General features: G+C 41.8%; 1 protein-coding gene and 1 long non-coding RNA gene across 3 annotated transcripts in view; one reads left to right on the top strand and one right to left on the bottom strand.

Moving 5' to 3' along the window:
* Nucleotides 1-27,143, top strand: part of TBXAS1 (thromboxane A synthase 1) — a 244,347-nt gene that overhangs the window by 123,889 nt on the left and 93,315 nt on the right. For both annotated transcript variants that reach the window (XM_026119805.2, XM_064513928.1), the window contains one exon: nucleotides 18,933-19,049. In XM_026119805.2, the coding sequence (XP_025975590.1) occupies nucleotides 18,933-19,049 (117 nt within the window). The remainder of the gene's footprint in view (nucleotides 1-18,932; nucleotides 19,050-27,143) is intronic.
* Nucleotides 11,555-19,025, bottom strand: LOC135328714 (uncharacterized). The gene is made up of 3 exons (XR_010389715.1): nucleotides 18,942-19,025; nucleotides 15,926-16,080; nucleotides 11,555-12,246 (listed from the first exon to the last, which is right to left on the bottom strand). It is a non-coding gene; the product is annotated as an uncharacterized LOC135328714 (long non-coding RNA).

The raw sequence follows: 27,143 nt of genomic DNA, 5'->3' as shown, positions 1-27,143 counted from the left end.
AAAGAGCTAGTTCCTTCTGTATGATGGACGAGCAGTGACAGTGGAAGCAGATGGGCTGTATACAGATGGGCCGGAACAATAAAGACTTCTCACTTTTGTGTATCGTAGCTCTTCTCCAGAATTACAAAGGGCACGGGCTCCCTGTTTTCACGTGTTACGGGACATCAACCTCCACAATACAAAAATCACTGTGATCGACTGTAAGGAGACTGGGAAGCTCAAAAGCAACTTTCCTCTTTTCTCTTATTTCCGTAAGATGACATGATGAGTCAGTAGGTTGAGACCGTGCCTGACATTGAGATGCAGAGTCACCTTACCGTTTATAGGATGTGTGTGATGTGAGTTATTTTTCAGCATGGATCTAAGTATTCGAATCTATCCCTAAGTCTTTCTTTGTTTTATTAATGGGCTGCTGCCATCACCATGGTATCCAGATACCTCTTCCTGGAAGGCTGCAAAGCAGAGTGGTGAGGAAAATTACATTTTTAATTCTCCACTCTCCATGCCTGTAAATATAAGAAATGGTTTGCAGAACCACAAACACAAGGGCAATATGGCATCGAGAAATGACTCGAGTTGCAGTGTTATTTTGTTTGTCTTTAATGTTTGTTCTTTATGGTATTATACTGCAGCCATCGGTGGTTCAATACCTGCTCCTAGGTAGACATCAGAACACCAGATGGATTACGTACTTTACAGCGCTAATGACAGTGACTGATAATGTGTGCAAATCTCCCTTTCACTGATTGTTCAAGGCAGTTAAGAAATACTGAATACAGCTGTACATAATTATGCTTCTTTTCAAACTAAACTAGGCTGTGAAATTTCTGTTCCTGGAAAATGGTCAAAATTAGTCAATAACAGAAACAAAACAAAACAAACAACAAAACCCCAAACCCTTTGCATGTACTTGGTTAATGGTGTATTGTGACATGCTATTCCTTAGATGCAAGGCTTCCCTGCCAAGTCTATTGAGATTTAAAGAAGAAAAAAAAGGCAAGAAAAAAAAGCTGCATGATGAAACTACAAAAAGGTGATTTTGCTGCAGGTGTAGGAAGATGCTGATTTGGCAATACTCTGTGCCTGTGTGCTCGTTTATGTCAGGAGGAGTTTGGGTGTAGGACTGAGTATGTATGTGTCTTGACGTGTCGCAGATATGTGTGAGGGTAGAGTCACTCTTTCTACCCACTCACTATTTCTTTCTTAGATTTCTTGGAGTTACTGTGGGATCAACTTTTGAAATCATCTTTATCTGCTTATTTATCCCTGCCTTTTTTTTCCTGTCGTTCTGCAAATTTTTTTAAATGACTGAAGAAAACAAGAACAGTTTTATTAGGTTTTCCCTTCTCCTCCCCCAGAAAAATCTTGTTGAAACTTGCCAATCACTTTTAAAGCCTACATTGGGCTTTTCTGCAGCACAGGAGATATCATTAAGGCTTTAAACCCACTAATGAGGGAAATGTGCGCTGCTTGAAGGCTCCTGCAATATTAACTACATCCAATTATGTTAGGTAAACGTATGAGCATAGTCAAAACAGGATGAAAGCATATCTTTCTATCCAGGCCAAAAGCAATCTTTGGAGCCAATCTTTCATCAAACTTTTATTGGCTATTTATTTACTGTTTTTGTTGCATCTTTTCTTATACTTCAACTCTGAAGACAGACAACGCTTATAGACAGGAAGGAACTATCTATTCCCAGGGCTCTGATCCTTATTTAAAGAATCCATTTTATTGGTGGATAGTATATGTGAAATTTTAAGACTGATAAATATTTTTTTCCTGTTTAAATTCAGTATTGCTTCCTTATCTAATCCTGTCCTCAGCTGGCTGTTCTATGAGTAGTTGTGATACATGTGGAGTGGGGATTCAGTTTGTGCTAGTCTTGCTGGTCCTGACCTTTGATTTCTGTTGATCTGTTGCTTTTCAAAAGGAAGTTGAACTTATTCTACATATTCAGCAATATGCTGAGGGTTGTTTTTTTTTTTTCTTTTTTTCTGAAGCCTGTTCCTTCTAATAGCAGCGGTTTTACATAATCTCTTATTTCTGACCTATGAAACTCTTATTTTCAGTAGCAGATTGGCTTTGTTTACAGTTTTCATCTTTTTCCTTATTCCTGCCATATAGCAGAGTGTCATGTCCCCTGGTTCCTGCCTTTCCCAGCCTCGTTTTGTTAGGAGAAGAGTAGTTTGTCACTTGTTCCAGAACTGATACAGGCTCAGACCTCAACATTTAGGTTGGCCTTTTTACATATTTGAACAATCAGCGTTGAGACCTAGGGCTTTGTTTTGTTTTCGTGTCTTGATCCACTTTTGGAGGTAGCTTGCCTGCTTGTGAACAAAAAATCCCTTTGAAGCCTCTGGTGAAAGAGTAACCCGTTATGGTCTTGGCCAGCGACATTTCATAGCACGGAGAACTGATTAATTTGTACCTTCCTGGAAGCCTAGAAGGTCAGCACTGAGCATCGGAGCAGCTGTGACCTGGTAAAATGAGAGTGGGAATGGTTGTCCTATATCATACCAAAGATCTGGGTATCCACTTCGCCAAGGTGGCCAGTAGCAGAGGTTGGAGAGTGGTGTAATAGCAAGATGGACAAAGTCTGTCTTCCCTCGGGCCTGTCTAGTAACCAGTGCTGCTGTGGTGACTCCCAGAGCCATGGGTTGCATCCGGGCATCATTTTTCCTAATGGCTGTGTTGGCCATAAATCTGTTTCCCCCTGTGTCTATTAGCTGTTAGGTACACAAATGACTTCTTTTCATGGACAACTTTTTTGTTTCTAATGTGATACAAGTACGTTTGGGACCTTCCATGTGTGAGCACGTGAAGCTCATCCTTGTTCAGTGAGACTTAATGTGGTATAAGTGAGCATTATTATATTAAACCTTGGAAGCTTTTACTTTTGATTTTAAGTAGAAGTGGCTTTAAAAAGCATAACATTCCATATCAAGATTAGTGGAACTAAAGTTGTAAGCCTCTCTTTAGCCACTCCTTCAGATAGCTTAATCCATTTACCTGCCCTTACATTTATATTTTAATTTAAACATAGGGTTTTTTTTTTTTTTTTTTTTTTTTTCCCTGTTTAAAGATATCAGGATGATGTTCTTATCTAGCACAATGCTCAGGTCATCCCCAGTAGAGCCAAACCAGCTAAGACTAGGACTGCCTGTAGGATGACGTTGTACGTTGCCATGACACTGGGTATATATGCTGAATATCATGAGCCACTGCTATCCTGAGTATAGTTGTACAAAGTGCAGATTACATTGGGAAGAATTTGATGCATTGATATAATTCAAACTAAAAAAAAGTCCAGAACAAAACCCAGGTGCCTAGAGCATGGCACCGATCTGAAACTGAAGTCAAGTATGTGGCTTTTCTGTACTTTTTTTGAGGGCAGGTAAGCATGTAGGTATTTAAGGTACCATACTCCACACCTATTTTAAAGCTATTGGAACGCTGGAAACCGCAAACCTGGGCTGACGGTGCTGAGACAAGCTCTCCTGTTTGGAATAAAAGTAACAAATGAATTCTTTGTGTTCCCGAGGGATTCCAGTGCCTCTGCTTCCAAATCGTTGTTTATTTAGGATGGTATAAAGCTGTGTATATACTTAACACTGTCCTCATTAAAGCTCATAAGAATGTGTTAAGCAGTGAAAACTGGTTTTGATGAAGTTTTGGGCAAAGATTCTGCTCATTTCCTATTTAACTTGATCTGGTTAACTCGGCGCTTCTCAGTAGACTTGTTGCTGCACAATTAGATGTGGGGCAAAGAAAGCCTTGGTCAGGGGGTTGTGGGCTAGTGTCCTCTTCTGAATTTTGCAGCAGTGATTTAAGATAATATTATTGCTACCAACCTCTTGTTAACAACGTGGTAGCTGGAGTTCCCACTCCCTGAGCGAGGCCTGGGGCACGGATCGTGTGGGCAGCCCTTGCCTGGTTCAGTACAGCGGCTCGTCCATTCGAGTTCGCGTACCGATGCAGACTTTTCCCAAGTCGTGCAGGCTGACTTTGCACTGAAGCAGATGATGAGCGCTCACGAGGTCATTCCACCATTGCAATGGTGGTAATCTGTGGTATAGGGGGAGCAACAAACAGCGGATAGGGTAAGTGGCATCTTCAATTGCTGCAGCTGTTTTCTCAGCAGTTATCGGACGGTAGACTGGAATGTTTTTGTTTGATCTTTGCAAAAAATTACCTCATGTCTGAGAGCTTTCATGTGGGTAAAAAGTTTATGCCGTGCTCTGATTTTTGTTTATGGTCACACCCTATGGAATGTTCATTCTGCAAGAGTAAAAGCTCCATGAGAAAGGGCATTTAGAGGCTGCCCGCTCCTTACCACTAAGTTGCAGCTATAAATCTTACGGATCATAAGTGAAAAATGAGTCGGCAGGTCTCATTTTAGTCTCTAGTGAGAATTTGTCTTTGTTTATGTAGCAACCGCATATCTTGGCATCATTTGTTATAAATAGTTGATAGCTAATAGTTGGGTGGTCTGATGCTGCAGGGGGCTGGAAGAGCCGCTGTGTGTTTTGCAGGTGCAGGGCAGAGCACCTGCAAGAGAAATCTTGCTTCGAACTTCTCAGCACCTTCTTGTTACTTTCTGGGCTCGTTCGCACAGGTGGGCTCGTTCCCTGCTCTCCAGTTTGACAAGTGCTCCCAGCTCTGAGCAGTCGTGGCCGCTGCACATTTTCATGGGCTTCATTTAGGCACCAGGGCACAAACACAGCAATAAATGTATACACGGATCAGGAAACAGCTATCCTGGAGAAGAAAAAAAAAAAAAAAAAAAAAAAAATTGTTGATCAATGTAAATTTTTTACTCCTGCCAGTCTAACCTCTCTGCTGCTAAGCAATTGACACTAAAAAAAAAACTGTGTTCTGTACTGAAATAATGTCCCGTTCTCCTTCTTTTCCTTTCATACTTGGCCTTGCAGGAAAGATCTGGGGGAATAAGTTGTAAAAACAAGAACCAGCTTGCACTGTTCTGCTCTACTAGATTAATTTAAAGTTTAAGATACACAAGACATTCTTTTTCTTCTTTTCAAGGCAATTGCAAAGGACATTTTCACCACTTCCTTTTCCATTTTCAGTATGCGCATTTAGATGAAGCTAAAACTGCACTCTTGCACTTTTTATGCTGCTTTCCTAAAATAATTCTGAATAATTTAAAAATAGCTCAGGTACATCCCAGTTTAACCAGTCATTGGCCTTCAATCGTGTTTATGTAAACACGACTATACCGGTATTTCGTCAGTTCCAAAGGAGCTGTATTCTGGCAGAGGTAATAGTGATATGTGTGATTACAGTTGCCCAATGTGTTCCATTACAATATTTAGTTTTCAGTAGTTTATCAAACTTGCACTGCTTCCATTAATATTTTCCATGTAGAATTTTTCAGTCAAAATGGTCTAGCTATTTATGAGAAGCATAAGGAAAAGATAGGGTTGTTTATCCATTGTGGAAAAAAAATAAACCAAATGTCCTTTTCTTTGACTTTGATCCCTCTGGTGTAAGGACTGGATATAAAAAACACTTTGAAAATCTGACCAAACTGCTTAAGTTTATAAGCCTCTGAAGAATCTCAGTAAACACAGACTCAGTAAAAACTATTGAAGACCATGGAAGCTCACTGGCAAAGCATTGCTCTCCGGTGACAGTGCTCTACAGATCACTAACTTCTACAAGTAGTTATGTTAACTATCCTACTAGAGACTGTAGAATCCTGAGTTTGTGGTAGATCCAATTCTCATGAAAGATTTTTTTAAAAGTAGTATGAAAAAAAAACCTTGTAGGATGTTACTGTAATTTTTTTTAATGTTACATTTGCAAAATCAAATAGATAATGCATGGGAAAAATAGTATATGATAACATAGCTAAAGAGTTGGAACCATTTTTGCGTATGCTTAATGATATAAAGGCCACTCTCAGTCTAACATCTTCAAGCTTTTTAGTACTTTATTTTGCTCTCCTAGTTTCCTCCTAATATAATCTTATTTAACTGTAGTGGGAATATATGGCATGCTATACTGCCAGCCTCAAGAATTAGAGAGACTATATCTTACATGGCCCTTAATGTTTTCTGAGATTCGTTTAAAAAGTGTACACTTAGAAAGAACAACAGTAAATACAAAAGTGTGTGTGAGGGAGTTGTTTTGTTTTTAGAAATGTTTGGAAGATAGAAGTTTCATGATGTGGATGATTTTGAAGAGTCAAAAGCAGAAATAAAAATTAATTTAAAAGGTTGATTGGAATATTTTGCTTTTATTGTAAAATCAAATTTGTTTCAAAATGCCAAGTTGTTTTGTTCCAGAAACATCTGTAACAAAATGTTTTGTTGGAACTTTCCTTCATTTTTCTTCCCAAAAGCCTGAAAAACAGAAATTGATTTTGCAATGTTTCCAGTTTCTGTCAAGTGGCCAGCTTTATTTAAGTTTCTCCAACCAGCTTTGGTTTTATTTTGTTTAATGTGTGATATGAGTTTCTAGAGATAACCACCTCTGCCTAATTTGTGTTTGACTGTTTCCAGTTAGGAATTCTCTAGATGCCCAGGTCTGCTGGGTAGCCCAGGTTCTTCTCTTCTCAGTGGTCGGGGGGGCAACTCTCATTTCCTCACTCCTTTCAGCTGTTACCTTGGCTCTCATGGTAGTTTTTATGTTTATATTGTATTTTATATTATTTTATTTTACATCTATTTTATATTATATACTGTGTCAATTTTGTCTGTGAGAACTTAAGCTGGTCTCAGGGTTAAGATGTATCCTAAGGAAAAGTTTCACCAGGGTTTAGACATGCTGCAGGGGATTGTTTTGAGTATTGCGATCCTTTTTATTTATCAGGATGTTGGATGCTGGGGAGATTCAGCCCTGATCTTAAATGCTGGAGAAACAGCTGGGCAGATGCAAAACTGCTGCTTGTGATGTGGCAGTATGTCCTGCGCTGGCCAACACTGGTGGTTGGGAGCCAAAACCCCTTGTTTTCTCCTTCCTTCACCTTCCTTGGTAAATCTGTGCTTGTGCGGATACTGGTAACATGCAAAAAAAAAAGTTAGGTGCATAGAGTTGAGTGTCATGCGTGCACTGAATATGTGAGTAGCCTTGAGACATCTGTGATGCATGGTCTCCTAGAGAGAGGGAGGCCTCTTTGCTCCTTTGCCTGGGAAGAACTGTGTCCCTCTCTGCAGGCAGGACTATGGCAACCTCTGGCCAGGTAACCTGTTGCCTTTATACACGCGCCTAGCTATTCTGGGGTTAGTATGCAATGCCAATTTGTGGGTGTTTCATTCTTACAGCTGGCGAATGTTCCTCCTCTAGGCACCTGATAAAAGAGGATCAAAATTCCAAACACTGTTCTGTCTTACTGTATGTTTGTGAAGCTTCGAGCTTGTCTTACTTCTAAGCCTGCTATCTAAGCCTGAAATACTAGCTGTGGATCTTCTGGGGAGTGAATGGCAGTTGAGGCAGTGTAAAGAGATGTGAATTCAGACTGTGACGCACCCCTGCAGGTTCATGTCATGGAAAGACTGCTGTAAAACTGAAGTAATGCGGTGGTGAAACGGGCCCTCCGAGTCACCTGAAGGAGGCCCATTTTGCAAGAACGAGAGCTTTTAGGTGTGGTCTCTGATCTGTTTTTTTTTTTTAATTTTCTCTTGTCCTAGAACTCTTAGAATTACAAGATATGGTGATGTGCTTTATGCTTCACAGTTTGCCCTGCTTGCTATTACAAGCCTAGTAGGTTTGAGAAAGCAGAAGTAGCTGATACTGTTATTTCGAGCAAGGTACTTGCTGGTACTCAGAGGAGTATTTTAACTGCTCTCCTTGAAGGAATCAAAAAGAATGATATTAGGAACAGTCTGGTTACAGCTTTTTTTGAAGTGAGGCTTTCTTCCTAATTTTGTGAGCTTCAGGGAACTCATGATAATGTCAGAAGTCCCGCAATATTACCTTTATGCAAAAGGACTTCATTATTTTTGAAATTATTGTATGACCAACAATTCTCTAACGTAAAAAACTTAAATAAAATGCATTCAAATTAATTTGTGTGAGAGTCAAATGAACAAATGCTCTTTCATATAAGCATATTTTGACATGCTTTGATAAATTAGGAGTCTTTTGCTTTGTTTTGTTTTTACTTGACTGAAGCAAATGAAAAATCACAAATGTGAAATCTTGAAAGATAAAAACTCCAAAGTGTGCTATGCAACTACCACAAAGGTTTATAGCTCAGCTCTTCTTGAGGGACAAATAAATGAGGAACTAAGGCAGCTATTGGTATTGTGGAAATGCTCTAGTGTTTTCCCAGGTAGATGTGGAGATCTTAAAACACAAATTTTGTGTTTTCCCTGATGTCTAAATATGCACATAATATAATTAGAAACAATTGTAAAGTAGCAGGATGGGAATTCAAATTCTTCAGTTAACAGGATAGTGTAAATGTGATTTGTTGACAGCTTGTTATGTTGCCATTACAGCTGACTTGAAGTTTTCTCTCTGAACAAATTTTCCAGAGAAAACTAACATAAAAATGGTCATATTTGGCCAGGCAGTGCCCTGTCTCTAACAGGTACCAGGAGCAGATGCTCAGAAAAAGGACTTAGCAAGTGCGGAGTAATATTGCCATTAATATAGCTTCCTAACTTCTGACTGTCAGTGGCTTTTGGACTTCCTGAGCTGGAGGTTATATCCACATTTGTAATTTTTAATAGCCCTTTCCTTCCATTAGTTTGGTTTAATCGCATTTTGAACACATTTATATTTTTGAAAAATTTGAAGAGTCTTCACAAGCTGGTCTTTATTCACTTTACTTGCGTTTACTTTCAAATTTTCATTTTGGCCTTGGGGGGAAGAAAGGTAAAATACTTGGTTTTGGATTTATTGCACCTGTATTGGAGCTTTTTGGTCTGATGAACTGATGCCAAGCATTCTGTTTCAAATCAGTTAAATGACACTTTGAAGTGTATTTTGTATATCTGGATGTTGTCTTACTGGAAAAGTGAAGTTGGACAATAGCTTTTAGGTGCTGTAGGGGAATTTAGAAGAAAGGCAGAAAGCCTTTGAAAAGAGCCTCAGCTTTCAGGCATAATTTACTGCTTATTCAGGTCTTTTCTTTTAGTGTTTCTCACTGCTTTGAGATTTTAAGCTAGACTGGCCTGTTTATAATTTTAGTTCTATATTATGTTTGAGTGAAAGAGTTCAAACTGAGATTGTCAATAAAATTTGAAATACATGAAAAACACTGTTTTTTTTATATCTACTCTGAAGAAAAACTTTGCATACAAGCAATACTTTTAAACTAAGCAACTGGTAGGTCTTCCCTTAGTCTGGCCAGCCTGGTTCTAGTAGTAATCAGAAAGTCTTAAGCATTTAACTCCCATTTGAGGAGCTTAAATTGAAAATTTAGATCCTTAAAACTCTCACTTCACCATACCTAATGCTTGGAAGTGCCTTGAGTCTCTTGGCGCTTGCGATTTCAAAACAGAGGTGTCTCAGGCACCTACAACTCTGCTTCTGAGCAGGGCCGGGGCATTTATATGCCAAACTGCTCAGCAAGATCAAGACCCATTTCATGTCCCAGCCCAGGACATCTATGAGTGAGATGTCTGAAATGGATCTTGATATTACAGCTATGCTCTGTAATTGCCTGGTGGTTCAAGCTCTGAAGAAAACAGCAGCAGCAAACGTGCTCCTTCGAGTCGCAAGAGGAGGTGGCAGCACTGCTCCCCTTTTATACAGTCCTTAGTGCCAAGGGAACCTGCCCGGTGTGCAAGAGAGGTTTTTGTGCTCTTTGCTGGAAGTGGTTTCAAGGCACATATCTCTTCGCTCCCATATGTATTTATTGGAGAAGATGTATTTTTAGCCTTTTCTGTTGAAGCTGTTCTGCTTTGCATGCAGTCCTTAGGCATTCATGGTAGGGAAAAAGCATGTTTCTGTAGCCTAGTAGTTAGGGCACTCAGCTAGAGTAGGGAGGTGAAGGTTTCAGGTACTGCTACAAAATATTGCTCATGCATCTTTATCTAATGATATTTTTATATAAACAGATATTGAAGAGGAAGTGGAACTCAAGGCTCTTTTCGCATGGAGAATGCTCTAATTCTAGTCTCAATTTACTCCTAAATATTCCCTAAGGACAGGAGGGTTTAGAAACATCCTTCTTCCCAGCCTTGACTAGCCTGTGCTCCAGCTGTGATTGTTCTTTCCTTCATCCTTATTCTTACTTCCTTACTCTTCTTCCCATTCTTATCCACAGGAAGGAATTACAATGTCTTTCCCCATGTGTGAGCTGAGTTCCCTCAGCGGTGGTGTGAAAGGGCGTCACCCCCATGGCTTTCTTCACGCTTCTGTTAGAAGAAAGGAAGTAATCTCTGATCACAGCTTTAACATCTCTTCCCAAGCAGATTGTGTTATGACCTGCATGAGGAGGGAGGTGGCAAGGCCGTAGGGAAGTGCGAGGCTCTTCCTGCATTGTTGTGGCAGTTTGGACAACTCAGTGCTCAGGATACCGGCTACTGTGAGTCCTGGCATACTGCAGACCAAGGCATTTGGGTCAAGATTATGACAGGGTCAGCAGCCTTGAGGATAGGCAGTGGGATGCTGGATAATACTTAAAATCTCTCTTGGTATTCTCCAGGATCTCCAGAGGTCTTGCAGCTAAGTCCTTGAATGAGCAGACTAATAGTACATGATGTTTCTTTATAACCAAAAGATCAAGCTTTGCATTCTACCCCAAGTTCACGTGTGCATCCCCTGCCAGTCCCATATACATCAACTAATGACTGAAAACACAGAAATGTATCTGCAGCAGCAGAAGTGTTCAGGAACTGTTTTTCCCCCAATTCTCCTAACAATCTGTAAAAGGAATATTCTGGTCCTCAACCTTTCCTCTATGAAAAGTGTGCATAAACAGAGACACTTTTAATAGTGTTATGACTTTATGCAACACTAAATAGTCCAGTTACGTCAGCTGGAAACTAGATTTAAACGTTATGCTTAAAAACTGCTTCTCAGCAGAGCAGAAACTGACTACAGAATACAGGTTCTCTAGTACCACCTGAATTAGTTTATAGTATCAGTACTCCTAATTAAGTAACAGTAAATATTTTTCTCATTGGTTTGATTGTTTTGACCCCTTATATGCAAAATGATGAGGGGGTGGACTTAATTTTGATCTTATTTACACCAGCAAATGGGATGATGTGTGAATTTCATCAGCGCAGGTCAGACTGCAGGAGGCCATATGTGTTTATTTTAGCATTTACGAATGGTTATATTTACCTCATAGCAATGACTCGCTTTGGTTTCTATTGACAAAACCATGACTTAAGAAAATGTTTGCAAAGACGAGAACAGATGTTTCCAGGCAGCTTGCCACAGGGGGGGAAAAAGCCAGTGTTTAGTTATAAGCTGGTGTTGGCTGTGCCATTTTTCCAATGAGTGATGATAAACAGTAGCCATTAGTCAGTCATTGAAAAACCTGACTTGACAACAAAGGGTTGAACTTGGAGATGCCCTTTTGTATAGTCTGATCTATACAGTAGGCTGAAAGACAATTGCTCTAATCACTGCAACCAATTCCCCCTTGTAACGCTTTCCGAGGTCGCTTAATAACCAGGAAGAACCTAAAAGCTTAGTAAAAGAGAGAACGCATGGAGAGTTCTCCTCTTCTACCAAAGCATGGTGGTTTTAACTTAAGCTACAAGTTTTACTGGACACTTCTATGAAATTGCCAAGCCACACAAGCTTTTGGAGTTAAGTTCAGTGAAATTTTTCCCTCCTTAACCATAAGGAGACCTCCTATGTCGCAGATTCTAAAATCAAACTTTATTCAAATGGGCTTTTTTAGGGAAAAAGAAAATGTAATAGACTGTCAGTAGGCTTAATGATGGAAAATGCGTGTGAAGAAAAATGCTCAGTTTTAACAGACAGCAGGGACTGATTTCAGTTACCCTCTCAAACTTGGGAGAGGTGGTGTGTCTGGCTTCTGAGAATTTGGATGTGGAGTTTTGGAAATGGTAAATGAAAGAGTGAGCCTAGTTTGGGAGAGACTACACCTGCGTTTACAGTTGTAACCAGCAATTGCCTCTGCTGTTACACAGGTGGGAGGCAGGTGATGGATGTGAGGGACCCACTGTTCTCCCTCACTGTTGGCCACGGTGCTCAGTGGGCATTGCCAGGCCTTTGCCCTGGCGTGAACAGCCAGGATTTGTGGGTAAGGAGTGAAGTCTTGTTTCAGCTCTGAGAACATCTCATGATCTGTGAAGAGAAAAGCCATAAACGTTTTAGAGATGTGGCTATAACATCTGTGTAAGCAAGAACCTGCCAGACGGAAGTGGTAATGAACTGCAGAAAATATGACTTAAAATAATTGGGTTTTGTTTCATTTTAATAATATGCAACACTGCTGTCCTGGTCAACCAGAAGCCACTGCGCAAACTATTTTTGAATGTCGTGAACACATGGAGAGCTGAGCATAATTTTTCCCTTACATGATGCCAAGGAAGATTGAAGGAATATACTTCATGAGTTAACGAAGTTGGAAGTTTTTACACTAATCATGGACACATCTTCTGCATCCACTTTTGTGATCCACTTACTGCAGGCTTGGTGAGATGAATACTTGGAGATCTCTCAGATTTGTTGTTGTTACTTTTTTTGAAGAGGAGGTGGTATGTTGATCTGTAAGTGCCCATGCCACTGTCACTGGTTGGATGAAATACCATCCAAGCAGTTCATGTGCTTACTGGTCCCTCCTGCTGGCTGGACTGGTGGTGATGGCCTGTCAGTCAAGTGGTACAATCAAGGCTGAGCAAGCAGCCGTATGAAAAGGTTTTACTTATAGTTCATGTCTGATGGATGGGGATAGAGAGACTTGTCTTTGCTCTGTAAGCTCTCTCTCTGATATCTCATTAAATTTAATCTTAAAATGCAATTTTTTAAGCAGTGTGGCAATGCCTAATCCCAAGTTTACTTTTGAAAAGGGAGGACAGCCAACCCTTTTTTAAAATAGCAAGATGAACAAATAAACCTGCTGGTGTGCCAGCCCTACTGCCTGCTCATGCCTGTGTATGTACTTTTGGGGTTCACCCAGGAAGAAGCCCAGACCTGTTCTCTCTAGAGCTATCACAGATGCTGCTTGGTGCATGCAGGGGCTGGGAGAAAAAGGCCCCCTTGTACTGGGAATGTGTCCTCCAGCTTTGTGTGCCGCAGGGACTCGGAGGAAGTGATACAGCCTGCATGCGGTGGGGCAAGGGGGACGGAGAGCTGGGTTTATCCCTGAGTACTGTAGGGTCCGGAGGGATTGAGGAAGGGTTGGACCTGGGAGGAGCAAATGGCTCACAGTAGCGTGGGTTGCAGGGTTGTGAGTGGAGTCCAGGGCAACGCCGGTGGAGGATTCGTGTTACGGTTGGATCCTGCAAAGATTGCAGGGCTAGGGTAAAGCTTATGACTAACATGAAGGCAAACGGTGTTCACTAGGTATGACTAATGCTATGGGTAGTGGTGGAGTTACTGTGAAGATCTGGGCTTTCGGGAGCTGTAGAGCTTGGTTCATTGTGTGAATCCCACCAGGCTTTCAGTGCTGAGGGCTGGCTCCAGCAGAGGTACATCATCTTCACTTGTTTTTGAACCTGGTAGCACTACACTATGGTTAAGTTTAAGATAAAACTTCTGGGAGCACATTTTGCAGAGTTTAATTTTGTGCTGTGTCATGCAAAGCATATGGATCAGATTAGCAGCTGGTTCTATGGAGATGAATGGCTTATATAGTGGGTTTTGGACTGGTACATTATTAGGAGTCTTTATGGATGACCTTATGTCCTGTTCAGGACATTTTAAGAATGCCTGGCTGCATTAAATTTCTTCCGCTGGTTGTAAGTTTTCATCCCTCATGTTTCCATCAAAGGAAGCAAGATGAGCTCATCTGTGAGGAGACCACTGTGGTCCTTTCCCCTGCTCTGGACAGTCATGGCTGGCTGCTAGCAGCTCAGCCTAGCCCACTGGTGACAAATGCAGAAAAAGGAGCAAATGATTTTAGTATCACCCCAGGCTACAGCTATACTCCTGGAAAAAACAGAGTCGGGTTATGGATGCATGAGTAGGTCCTGCAGATGCCTGTATTGACACACCACTTAGCATGGTTTTGTCCTGTATCAGTTAGTTCTCCCCAAGACACTGTCTGGGCACAGATCAAGAGAAAGTGTGCACCGCTTCCACTAAGCAGCGTGGATATGGCCATTCTCTTTGGGGAAAGCGATTTAACCTTGTGGACAGGAGGTGTGCTCTACCACTTGTCCTCGGAGCCAGGGAAGAGTCACTGGCCTGATTTATTTAGCAGTACACAGCAAGCCAAATTGATTCAGGGACAAACAAGCCAATAATTGCATCTGAAGGGTCAGCCTAAGGAACAGCTTAATGCGGAGGGAATTCTTGCATCCACTCCAAAGATGCTGCTCATCTGCAAATGCTGTTTTGTTTTCCGTTTTTAAAGCACTGGTGCTTAAAAGATCTGTTTGGAAGCAAATATTTCTCCGATTTCCTTTGTTGTTTCTGATGGCATGTTTGTGACTGTGGGAACTCGGGAGCGCTGTGTAGGTATGCTGCAGTGGATTACCGTGCTGCTAGTAGTTTTCGTTCAGAATTACAGTACCGCAGTCAGAAATGGTTGATTACATGGGAGAAGGAGGTGCAGAGCAGTTGTTGGGTATTTAGGTAATGCCAGATGGAAGATGAGTCTGATTGCATTTGACTTAAAAGCAACCTCCTTCCCTGCCTAAAATCTAAAATCCCACCCCAGAAAATATTACAGCATCTGTACATGGTAATTTTTAGTGATTTTTATAGGATCAAAAATTCTCAGATGCAGCTAGTAGTTTGTCCATTCTGAGAGAGGTGACACTTCATCTTTAAGATACTTCAGGCTCATTCTCATACCAAATTCATTTTCATCCCTGCTATGTGAACCTGTAACATGGGTTATGCAATTAGGAGGAAAGTGTTTGCAGAAATGATAAGGAAAACCTGATAAATGAAATCCGCTATACACTGTCAGTCATGCTGATGCTGTTCCAATGAATGCAAACATGTTTTTGTGTACCCCATTTAAAGAGACAGTAAAGTAATTTATAGGCAACTGTCTTTCCTTGCTTGCAGTATTTAAGTGTATATAATACTGTACATACCAAAAATATGCTAAGGGAGCATTACTGACATAAAGTGGAGCGCTAGAAAGCAATGCTATGCTTCATGTCATCGTTATAGCATTATAGTTAAAGGCTCAGGCTGTCTGTGAAGTAACTGGGCCCCTTCCTGTGAATGCAGTGTATACAGTCTTTACGTAATTAGGAGCATTTTTAGGGTGAATGTTTGTTTTTTAGGAAGGGGGTTTGCTTTCAAGTCAAATGCAGTCAGATTTATATCCTATCTGTTATTATCTAAGTGGAGCCTTGTCTTCCAGAGGACATTTGTCTTATAGAGTGCACAGACTGGGCAGCCTTCTATTTAGGAGTGGATGTAAAATACTTTTCCAAGTGTTGCTCTATAATTCCTTTTTTCTTTTTTTTCTTTTTTTCCCCTGCACACTGTTCATACCTTGCTTAGAAGACAAAATTGGTCATTTCCTTGTGGCAACTGTTATTCTGTTCTTTCACTGTAGTTTCTGAGTGCTTCAGAAATGTTAATGTATCATTAGCAATTCTGAGGAGGTGATGTGGTATCTCCACTTTACAGATCAGGAGGGCTGGAGGTTGAAGCACAGGTCCAAAAGACTGCTAATTTGGAGGGCCCAATTCGAGGACTGGATTGCTTGGACTAATGCAGTCTGCATGATCAGAGCACGCTTCCGGTTGATTTTAGTGGCATTAGTGAGTGCTCAGCAGCTCTGCAAACTGCACCTCTGGGTTTGAAACTGAGGACCAAAGAAATGAGGAATACTTACTTGGTGACCAGCTGAGCCAAGGTTTAGTGAAAAGGGCTTCCCTAGCGTCACACAAGAACAGTGGAGCAGGGATTAGGATGGAGTACTTTCTTCAAGAGTGATTTATGTTTAATCCAGAGTCTCTTTCTTCCAACTGCACAATGCCTTTGAGTTATCTGCAACAAATGAAGCAGAGCTCCACTAAGCAATGGTGTCCCTGGCTGTACCTCTCTGATCCCTGGAACAGATAGATACCTTCTGACAGGTTAGAACACAGATCATTTATTTACAGAGGATACACAAAGAAAACAATCCAAACTGCCTCAGCTTTGACAGCATGTCCTAAATCTTCCTTATTATTGCATGAAATAGTATTGTCTATGTATACATTAAAAATGTGCCCATATTTTATCTCATGATAATCATCTGATGAGAGTATCTGAGTCAAGTCTCCTCCTTCAGTGTTACATCCCATCACATACACTTGAAATCAGCTCATCTTTGCTCAGAGCTGGTCTGGCATGCCAGCTCAGTTTACTACACTGGGCGATGTTGCTAACTATTTTAAACTATCCCATTAGCCTGTTTGCAATACAAAATAGGCTTCTCCATCTTACAGGCCTATACACTGTAGCAAGATTCCTGGCAAGCGTAAGGGAAAAAGGTGTTAAGGAGAGCTGGCAGCTCCCTCAAGGAAAGATATTAAGTGCAAACTCTTCCGATGAGGAGGAAAGTTAGGAAGTGTGATAGAAGACCATTGTAGCTGAATTGTGAGCTCTTCTTTGACCCTGAAGAGAAGAGCGGTTTATACAGAATGGGAAGCAGGTCAGATTTCTAAGGACAAAGATGACAGAATAGCACGTAAGAACAATAAAATTAGAAGTCTCAAGGCACAAAATCAGGTAGAAGCATCCGGGTGTGTAACGGTTGTAAGCTTTCATCATAAGAACTCATTCTTTATGTGCATTAGTAGTTAAAAAAAAAAAATATGGAGGGGAAATGTTACATGGTGCAAGTGATTAACAGATGACTGGGAAGGCCAAAGTGTCTTTGTTGGTTCGTTTGGGTCTTCCTCAGGAAAGTGAGGGGACTCTGCTGCCATGGACAATGTGGGGGCCTGCAGTGCCACTGCTGTCCTGGGCTGTTGAGCAGATAGGCAGGGGCCTGGATGCCAAGAAGTTTCCCCTGCACAAGTGAGTGTCTCTCTACAGCCTAGTATCGATACAGAGGTGTGCTCCCACAGTTACAGGGTGGCTGGTCTGGAGGAAATCTCTGTACAACACCTGAAATATTGATGGAAAAATGATTTGGAAAGTAGCCAGGAGCAATCCACTGTCCAAATGGAAGCATGGACCATGGAGGTTTTCACAGGCAGCTTCTTTTCAAGTACTTTGCAGTATTTTTGCTAGTGGTTTAGAGGATGACCTGCAGAGTGCAATAACTGAATGTGTATAAGGTGCTGAGCTGGGAAGGGTGAGAGATGCTCTGAAAGAAAGAGCTAGATTTCAAAGTGATCTTGATCAATCAGAGAAGTAATCATAAAAAGAATGGTTGCAGTTCAATAAGGACATGTCCTATACACCAGTCTTAGGAGTAACCAGCTTCACAGGTAAAGGTTGGGAAATAACTTCCTAGGGAGCAGTTATTCAGTCTGAGAGTTGCAGTGAACCACAAGCAGGATATGAGTCAACATTGTCGTGCTGTGGTATGTAGTATTCTGGGACAAATAGGAATATAGGCTGCAAGATGTGTGGAAAAAATCCTTGACTGGAGTGCCGCATCAAGTCACAGGGACTATGCCTTGAGAAAGATGTCAATCAACAAGAGTATCCAGGGGAGAGCTGTGGGATTGAACAAATGGGCCTGGATAACTTGACCTATGAACACAGCTTGTGCGAGTTGGTGTTAATTGGGGTAGATGATAGCGATATGATCAGTGGCTATCATAGTCTTTGATATCTATGGGCCACTGCAAAAAGGAAGAGAATAATCCATTTTTTATGTCTGTGATAGCAAAGATAATAATGGTTTTAAGTTCCAGCAAGAGGGGTGGTGCTACCATGATAAGAGTAGTCCAGCACTGGAATAGTGTGCCTGGGAAGGTTATTGAATCTCCATTTTTGGAGGCCTTTAAAAACATTTAGGAAAATGTCATCTGGCAATAACATTGCTGTAGTAGATTGTGCTGTGGGGCTCGACATCTCCTGAGGCCTCTTCCAGACAGATTCTGACGTTTTCAGGCATACTTCCTCTTTTTTTTTTTTCTCCTTTTACTCCTGGGTTAATATCACTATTTTCTGTAAAGGGATTTCTTAGCTGGTTGGGGGGATTAAAAATTAGCAAATCCCTAGAGACCATTTGGGTACAGAACTTCATGAGCTGAGTCTGAACTGGCACTCCGGGGCAGTGCTTCAAACTAACAATATGTCTGACTGACTACTGAAGCTGTAGGAGTCCCGAGCCTGAACCTCTTACCTGGGCAAAACTCTGTGAGGGTGCTCCTTACAAACAGGATAAGGACTTGGACTTGCTCTCTAATCAACATATTTTCTGAAGACTTTTAAAATGCATGTAACAGTCTGACGTACCAGCTGTCACCAGAAATCGTGTCCCCCACCGACACCCGCGTGTAGTGCGTTGGCACTCATGTCACACAGGAAGGGAGTGTTGACAGGTCCTAATGCTAGTCACCTTAGAAAGGGAGAAAAGAAGCCAGGGTTCAGCAAAGGAGTACTGGCAATCGCAGGACAACGTCAGAAATTACAGAACCAGAACAGCCTGAGAAAGGAGTTGCTAGACTGACCCGAGTCTTTTAGAAGAACCAGTCAGAGAAGAAATGCAGGCAGCAAAAGAGAAATTTTCTCCAGCCTCATCCATGTTTAACTTGGTGTCCAGGACTGGTTGTAACCCTCCTTGCCATGGGGCAGCAATGCAACACTACCCATGGCTGATCTTTCTGAGATCCGGAGTCCAGAGCAGTTCTAGTCATGTTTGTGTTAAAACTGAATCATGTTTTATTTTGACTTAGAAGCCAAACCTGATTTCGAAGCCCATGCTCGACAGCATCCTTTGTCTTCGTGATGACAGATGGAAGTACGTCCGGAGTCTGCTGACCCCAGCCTTTGGCGATAGCCAACTGAGAGAGGTAAGGTGTAGTCAGTGTTGCTGTCCTATTTACTGGAGATAATTGTTTTCTTTTGCGTAAGCATCTATTTTATATAGCTGCACATTAAGGGTACATAAAAAACTGCTACTTTGTGCCAGTTTATTTAGATCGCAATAGCACGTGCAGAAGAATGTGCCTGCAATGTGGTCCAGGTTGTGGATTAGTGTAACTCAAAATAGCTCATCTGAGGATTTGATCCTGTATCTTCCTTTACCTAGTCAGCTTGTCCATAAAGGTATAGCAAACTCAAAAAAGAGCCTCCTCCAGCCCCCCACTTTTAGGAGTAAGCTAAAATAGAGGAAAGGTGATTGCTCCCCGTTGGAATGTAGCTTTTCATTATTTGCAGAGTCAGCAGCTCTCATGTTAACACAGGAACTGCTGTCAGTCTATTTTCATTTCTCCATCTCCTTCCCCCCTCCTCCTTTTATTCTTTAATCCTTTCATATAATAAAATAAGTCACTGGAACAGAATGTCATTGCCAGATAAATACCTCTGACGGAAAATAAATGTCTCTGTGCTGACCTGCTGCTAATTTTTTGTAAATGTCTCAGCATTTACTTAGTCATGGGAACCCATTACCCTGTAACAAAGTTCTATTCCCGTGACACGATATCTCTTAATTAAATGCAGAATAATGTTTGACTGATTAAACTCTTCTTTCGGGGGGGGGGGTAAATCTCCCTCTCTGTATTTTATTCTGAAAAGGAAACATTCCTCACTGTAGTGCCCAGTCCTTGGTTGTAAAATTTTCCACTGGGCAGACGTCTGTGTTGTTTTGACATGCCGCTGTCGAAATCCACAGTAACATCTAAATGTGTCTGGCTCTTTTAGCTCTATAGACAGCAGTTGCTTAGCAACACCAGCTGTCACCTCCTTATTATGGTAAATTCTAATTGGCCATAAGCCTGGCAAAGATCGCTGATTAATCAGAACTGACAATATCATTGGTTATGCGCCTAGACATTTACTCTGTCACTGGCTTGATCGTGAAATTTTATAGACGCTAGGATTTTTAAATATTCAAACGATTACTCACTAATGGTGCGGCGGGAGAGGAGACTTTTGCATTTTCTTAGCTAATATTAATCTGTCTTCCTGCAGGTCATCAGCATAGTGCAGCTCAAGGCTTTGGCTTGTTGCTGTTAAGCTAACAAAAGATAAAGCCACTCCCCCCTCAATTTGTGCAGAGCAACCTCTGCCGGCACCAGTCGGGCATACTTTATGAAGGAGAGAAGTCGGAGGCCTTGGGTATTGTGCTTTATGGCAGGGCAGATGCAGGTTTGCAGTTTACTTACTTAAACAAGGGTGGGACGAGAATTCACGTTGTTGCATTTCACACTGCTTGGCGGTGGAGCTGCAGCACAGGAGGAGATTAGCGATAGGAGGTAAAAGGGAGTGCTGGCTAGTGCCTGGTAGCCAGCTTACATGTGAAAATTGCAATGTTTATTTTTAGCCTGATAATCAGCTTTTCCTCTGCTGCCTGTCCAAAACTCGGAGGAAGGGGTGGAATTGTTCATAGACTCCTAGTTTCCAGGAAATGATTGCTTTCTTCTCCTGGTCTACCAAAAGAGAGGAAAGGAGGGAGGGGGAAGGCCTTGCTAACAAGCCCAAGTTTGTTCCTGTTTCACGTATCACCAGAAGACCTTCCATCCCTACACAGAGGAACATTATCTCTTGCTTGCAGAATCCCCACAAGTAACTTTAATCTGTTGCGTCAGCGACCTCATGCCTATCTGGTCTGTACCTACTGCGTCTGTGCTTTCCCCTTGCCAGCAGATGATGATACATCAGTGAACTGTGCTTTTCTGGGAGGTCCTGCTCTTGACTCTTTGCCATGAGTCCATGTGAAAATAAGAACCTCTTCTGAATGGACGTGCTCCTCAGCCTCACACATAATTTTAAACCCAAAGAAATGAACAGTCTTGGAACTTGAAGTTCATGCAATTTAACTCCTTACTCGCATGCTGTTGCTTAATTTAGAAGCTTTATCAACACCTCTCAAAGGAAGCCAATGCTTATTAATTATAATTCCACTTTTTAATTCTCCCATATTTAGTACTCTTTCAGAACCTCTACAGTAGTATGGAAATGAAAATACTAGATTCTAGGGTTGGCTGTACTACAGAGTACTCAGAGTTAAGTAGAAGAGATTGTGTTTATAATAACCTCTTCCTCTCCAGCCCAAAGGAATGACGAATAAGTTTCTTTTGGTATGGAATTTGTTGTAGAAGAGCATGGATAAATTTTGTTATATATATTTATAAATACTTGCTAGGCACATTCTTCGTTTCTTTTCCTAGGACACTGGTTCCTTTGCCAGGGAGATCTGAGCTCTGAAAAAAGTCTCTGTATCCTCTCTGTTCATCCTGGATGTCTACCTTGACTTTGGTTCCCTGTGCAAACTCTCCAGCACCACTGGAGAGGCTGCAGAAGCCCCAAGCGGCTTTGTGGAATTGCCCCCCTGAGCACCGTGGACTTTACCTCCACTCTGAGCATGGGCATGTTTAGCTGGGTTCTCTGAAAGAATTTGAGAAATATTAGCCTGCAACAGGGCAGTAAATGTTAACAACTCCTTATGCTCCTCAGAGCAAATGCTTCAGATAAAAGATGCCCACAGGGCCTCCGAGTTGGTCTAGATTCCTGGTATCTCCACTTCAGAAATACAAGAATCCATTACTGGACTAAAAGACAACTTCAGAACTAGCAATAACAAGAAACTTGTCATCTGCTCTTTGGGCCGGTTGCTGGAGGACAAAACACAAAGCAGAGCTAAAGCATTATGCTAGAGTTTGACCTGTAATGCCCCACTGCAGCATCTAGCCCCTGTGGCTCTGAGTACATGTGTACTTTGCCCTTGTCTCTCCATGGTAGCCATGTAGTGTCACGGAGAAGTTCACTAAGCTTGAGGAATTTCACGTCAGTTTGGCAAAAATCTCCAACAGATAGTCACCAAATGAGGAAAAGTTGATCCCAGAACACTTGCAAAGTTATGAGCAATTAACTAAAACTAAAGGGTTACAGCACTGTTTGGGGGCCATTGTAGGGATTGCTGCCTGTACTCAGCGAATAGATTTTCCAACATTTTTCAAAAATTTTTTAGTATCTTCTGCAGCTTTTGCTATCTCCTCAAGTTCTTGCATTAGAAGTTGTGCGGTTTCACAGTTTCACAAAGTTATTTTTATAGAGTTTTGTATGCTGTGTGTTCTCCCTTCTCAATTTTCTTTTTCTAACGAGTATGAAAAGGTTAGTAAAGCAGTTCACTCCAACTGAAGGAAAGTTTGACTCTGGATAACATTAAACTCAAATACTATAATGGTGAGTATAGTGTAAATCTAAGATTTTTTTTTAGGCTTAATGCTGCAGAAAGATCTGCTAGTGTCCCACATGAGATCTGACTGGAGTTGGTAGCAGATCTGATAATAAGCTCTGAAGTTGTGTCTTACTCTTTCTGGAAAGCATTTTTTCCAGTAAGAGCCCTGAATAACTTCCTGGTGCCATTGCTATAGGACACTAATAATGAGAAACAGGAAGCAGAAGAACCAAATTTCACTTCCAACTCTGCCACTGACTGCCTGTGTATGATTTGGTAGAAGCTACTGAAATTCACTGTGCCTCAACTTCTTTTATTTGTAACATGGGAATATTAGTAATCATTGAAAGTTGGTCCAGGGTGTAATGCATGAGGAATTCATGAAGTCAAATACCTAGGGGTCCTTAAGTAAAAGATGCAGTTCCTAGTGTTCCTGTCATGCTCTCCACAGCTATCATGTAATAAAGCAAGCAAATGTGTTAGTGATCTTGCTGTACTGCTCTTGATTCCCTATTTAGTATTTCTTATTTTGCTTTTCTTCTCTTCTCTGTGGTACCTGTGATGATCCTGCAGTTCCAGACCCCTTGTCAGGCTTGATAAATAGCTTTGCTCACTTTTACAGCCAACACCAGCAGAAAACCTATTGATTTTTATTTATTCTGATGGTGCTGCAATACTCTTGTCATTTCCTATCAGTATGCCCAGAATCCCCACCTCTGTTATCAACCATTAAAACAAAACAGAACACAAAAATTAAAGAAGAGAGTGCAGTGTAATGTAGCATTGTCCTAAATAACTTGTGAACTGGAGTTTGTGTTGAGGCATTTGCTTTGGTGCCAAGGGAGGCGCAAAGCAGAACTTGTGATAATGTCACATAACAGTGCAAGAAACTCCTCTAGTGTCATCTTGGACACACAGATCTTCCAGATCCCATCAAAACGTGGGAGCTGGTGGCATAACTGTTGAGGTTTCCTTGATTTGCTCTTACTCTACTCTTGGACATTGATCAGAGGCATTTTGGAAGGTTCTCTAGAAATTGCTATTGTTACTTAACCAAAGTGAACATGCTTACCTGAGACAAGGCACATCACTAACTTAAAAGCAGATGTGCAAAATGTGCATGTCCTTGAGCCACAAGCCACCATCTGGCTGAGTTGCTCACTCTGGTAAGCCAGTGAATAGTGAGGGGAGGGAAACAGGTCCTCTCACAAACAATTTTTTGCTCTGTTGCTTTCCTGCTTTCAATCAAGGCCTTGAAATTTGGTACAGAAGTTGTTCTTGTGCTGGGGACATCTCTTTTTCTCGCTTCTTCTCCTTCCTCTTTATTTTATCCCATTCGTGGGACAAGATGTTTCCGCTGCACAGGATCTCTGGCTGCTATACATTAACAGTAAAGTCTCCAGGGTGTCTGTCTACAGTGAATATGATCCAGCCTGAATCTGGGTAGGACTTTCCCAGCAGGTGTTTTTCAGGCCAGTGTGGAGCCGGGCAGAAAGGTCGCCTCTCTCATGCTCTTGGTGCCCCATGCTTTCGGAGGCATAGAGGAGGAAGCTGCTCTCTTTAAACACAGAAGGAGAAAGGAGAGGGTGCGAATGGGGAATCTACTGTGACAAGCAGGCAGGTAGCAACAGGAATTGGGGTGTAACTGGGGGAGGTGGCTGGGACTTGGAAGCCTGTGGGGGAGAGGGACTGGGAATGTGCAAGGTGTGAGAAACATTGTTGGGTACTTTCTCCTTGTCTAACCTTTTTAAAGAAGAAAGGGAATATTTCCTTACACAGCAAGACAGGAGTTGAAGACAGTTCAATCCAGTTTAACCTATTTCACCTATCCTTGTCCCAGCAAGAGAAGGATCATCTCTTCAAGTCTCAAAAGTCTCCATGGTGGGGAGAGAGAATGAGCAGCAGGATTTGTCCATGGAATAAAAGACAGGTGACACTGGCACGCAGGCCAGCCTGCAGAGGATCTCTTGATGTTCCCACTGACATGGGCATCATTTAGCTAACATCCTTCTTGTCTCTGATCACAGGTGTCTAGAGTAGTCAGGTTACAGGAATGACGAACGAGGAAGAAATTGAACAGCTTCAGTTGGGAAAGTGAATAGAGAGAGATTATTTGAAAAGGGAAGTTTAGGAAAAGTGACAATTCTTTTTCTTTTTTCTTTAATTAGTGCTAAGGCATGGAGCTACATCTTGAATACCTTGGCTACGTGTTGAGAACTACTTTGAAGGTGACCTTTTGTAGGCGGGATTGTGAATTTCTACTTTATAGTTTGGGTGCTAATTATGAAGCAAATAATAATAGTAAATACAGAGGACTGCATCTGACTAGAGAAACGTGACTCTGATGCCTCTGAACAGTACAAACATCCCCATGCACTGTGCATACGCAGAATCAGAAACTAATTGTTGTTATGTGCCAAATAGCATATTGGCAGGATTTATGCAGCAAAGCCCCTGGCATCAAGAAAACCCTAACCCCAAATGCTCCTCTTTGGCAGAAAGAACAGAACTTGGACTCTGGGCTACTCTTGCTATTAGATAACTGGCAGATCAAATATTTACAAGAACCATATTGTTTAGATTTTTCTTCGTTCTGTTACTCTCAGCCAATCTGAACACAGAGCAGCTGGGGTTTGTTTACCCACCAAGAACTGCATCTCAGGCAGGTTATGCAGCTTGTGTGTTTTGCCTGGCAAATGGTAATGTATAGGAAGTTAGGGATAGCCAAGGCAGTGCAGATCAACATGTCTATTACTGTGCTGGTTTTCAAAGTTTGGTATAGTTGCTTTCCACCAATGCTGCTTTACTTTTCTTAACAATTGAACAAAGATTTTAAAGTGTTAAGGGAGTCAAAAGTGTTTCAGTCTGTGGTCTTTGCAGTTAGCAATCTTGGACTAATTTATTTTACCCAGGGGGAAAAAAAAACCCAACAAACCCAAGCCCAGGATTCCTAAGTAAATATTCCCTGTAGTTTTCATATGCAAATTATTGTCTCATTGATATGGCTCTGTCCTATAATGCTAGCAATAAATCAAATCCATGTGCCCCCCTCCCCATTTTCCTGGTTAGGTTTGCTAATAAAAATATCTTATAGCTAGAAATGAACTGCAACAGTATTTTGAAAGGCTGGAATGTGGAAAGTTCAGAGGTGCTGTGAGACGCTCTGGCCAGCGTACGTGCCCCTGCCATTTCTGCCAGCTGTTGGAAAGCAATAGCAACCAGCTGGGGGTGGTTGCAGGTCTGGTGATGTGATGAAGAATAAAAGAGAAAGTAAGGCAATAAAAGGAAAACCTAAAATGATCGCCATCTGTTTAGAAAACATCATACTTGTTAAAATATGGATTTTCATTTTGTTCTCCTTGACTGGTTCAGTTCATTGGAGGGGCTGGACCCAGAGATTACAAAGCATTTCACCCTGGTTCAATCTGTTGAGCAGAAATGTGTTAATTTTGTTGAACCATTCGAGAAGAAGCTCCCTGCAGGAGACCTTCTTTAGAAAGCCAAAAAGGGAAGAAAACTGCTGCATACCATGGTGCGCACCTCCCATGCACATACCAGCTACTTTTACAGAATACTAATCTGGCTTCAAAACTGTCTTGTGAAACTCCTACAGTGAACCCCAAATCAATCCAACTTTTCACTGAAGTAGGGCCACCCTGCTCTGTCCCGTAAAGGCATGGCTCTTCATGAGCAGCGAGACACATTCTTGACTCAGGCTCCTGCCTGTGGACAGCATGTTGGCCGCTCCTCCAGTGCCCTTTTGACTGTGCGTCGTCTTGTCCATGTGTTGGGATGGCAGCGTGCCTGTGCACAAAGTGTTATGCCAGCTTCACAGGGGTAGAAGTGCCAAGCAAAATGGACTTGGCTGGGCAGCCCGTGTAGCTCTCCTGGTGTGCTGAGAGGATGCAGTGAGTGTTTTTTTGGTAGCAAGACTGTCGGAGTAGTACCACGAGTCTGTTGGCTCTTCTTGTGTTTGTGGATGACCGTATGCTGAAGGAGATTGTTCAGGAAGGAAAGGCAGGTTTCCGTGTGTCTGTCTGCTGATGCTCAGCATAATTGTTGAGGAAAGACTGTGGTATCAGACCATAGGTTATATGGATCTCTCAGCAGTCTGTGGAGAGAGAGCCATAGCAAACAGTGCTATTAGGGTGGTACCTGCCTTGCTGCTATGCCGTAGCTCAAAGCAGCAGTCAGCCTGTCCTCTGCCAGAAGGTGCAGTCAAGGCAAGTGTCTGATGTTCTGTCATATAGGAAGAGCTATGGAGAGAGACTTTAATGAGGTCGTGATAGTCACCTAGGCCTTGGTTTGTGTGAAGCACTGAAGAGGAGATTATTTCACTGTTAGCTGCAGCCAGGCAATGGGTAGGCCTGTCTGACCATGATGTGTCAGTGCCTGGGAAGAACCATCAGCTGAATAAATTCACGTGAATGTCCACTTAATGGCGATTGCCACTCCAGGCAACGCTTTCCTCAGGTAGGAATAGCACTGTTCCCTGAGCATGCCGTAGTGATATACATAGTGCTTTTTCTAATGTAGGTCTCAAATCTTCCAGCTGAGGGACAGCAGGATGGCAATACTGGGCCTCTGATGCTGGCAATACTGGGCTTCTGATGCTAATACCTTTATGTTATCTTGAGACTACAGATAATGTTTTTACCCCTACCCTGGAAGGTGTATAGTCTGAATATAATGTACGGTAAATGTGGTCCTGATAAATCATCTGCTGGAATAGGGAATGATTAAAAAGAGAGGGGGATGTCTT

Source organism: Dromaius novaehollandiae, chromosome 1, assembly GCF_036370855.1.
Source record: "Dromaius novaehollandiae isolate bDroNov1 chromosome 1, bDroNov1.hap1, whole genome shotgun sequence".
Classification (NCBI taxonomy): Eukaryota; Metazoa; Chordata; class Aves; order Casuariiformes; family Dromaiidae; genus Dromaius; species Dromaius novaehollandiae.
This window is presented reverse-complemented; position numbering and strand designations above follow the sequence as displayed.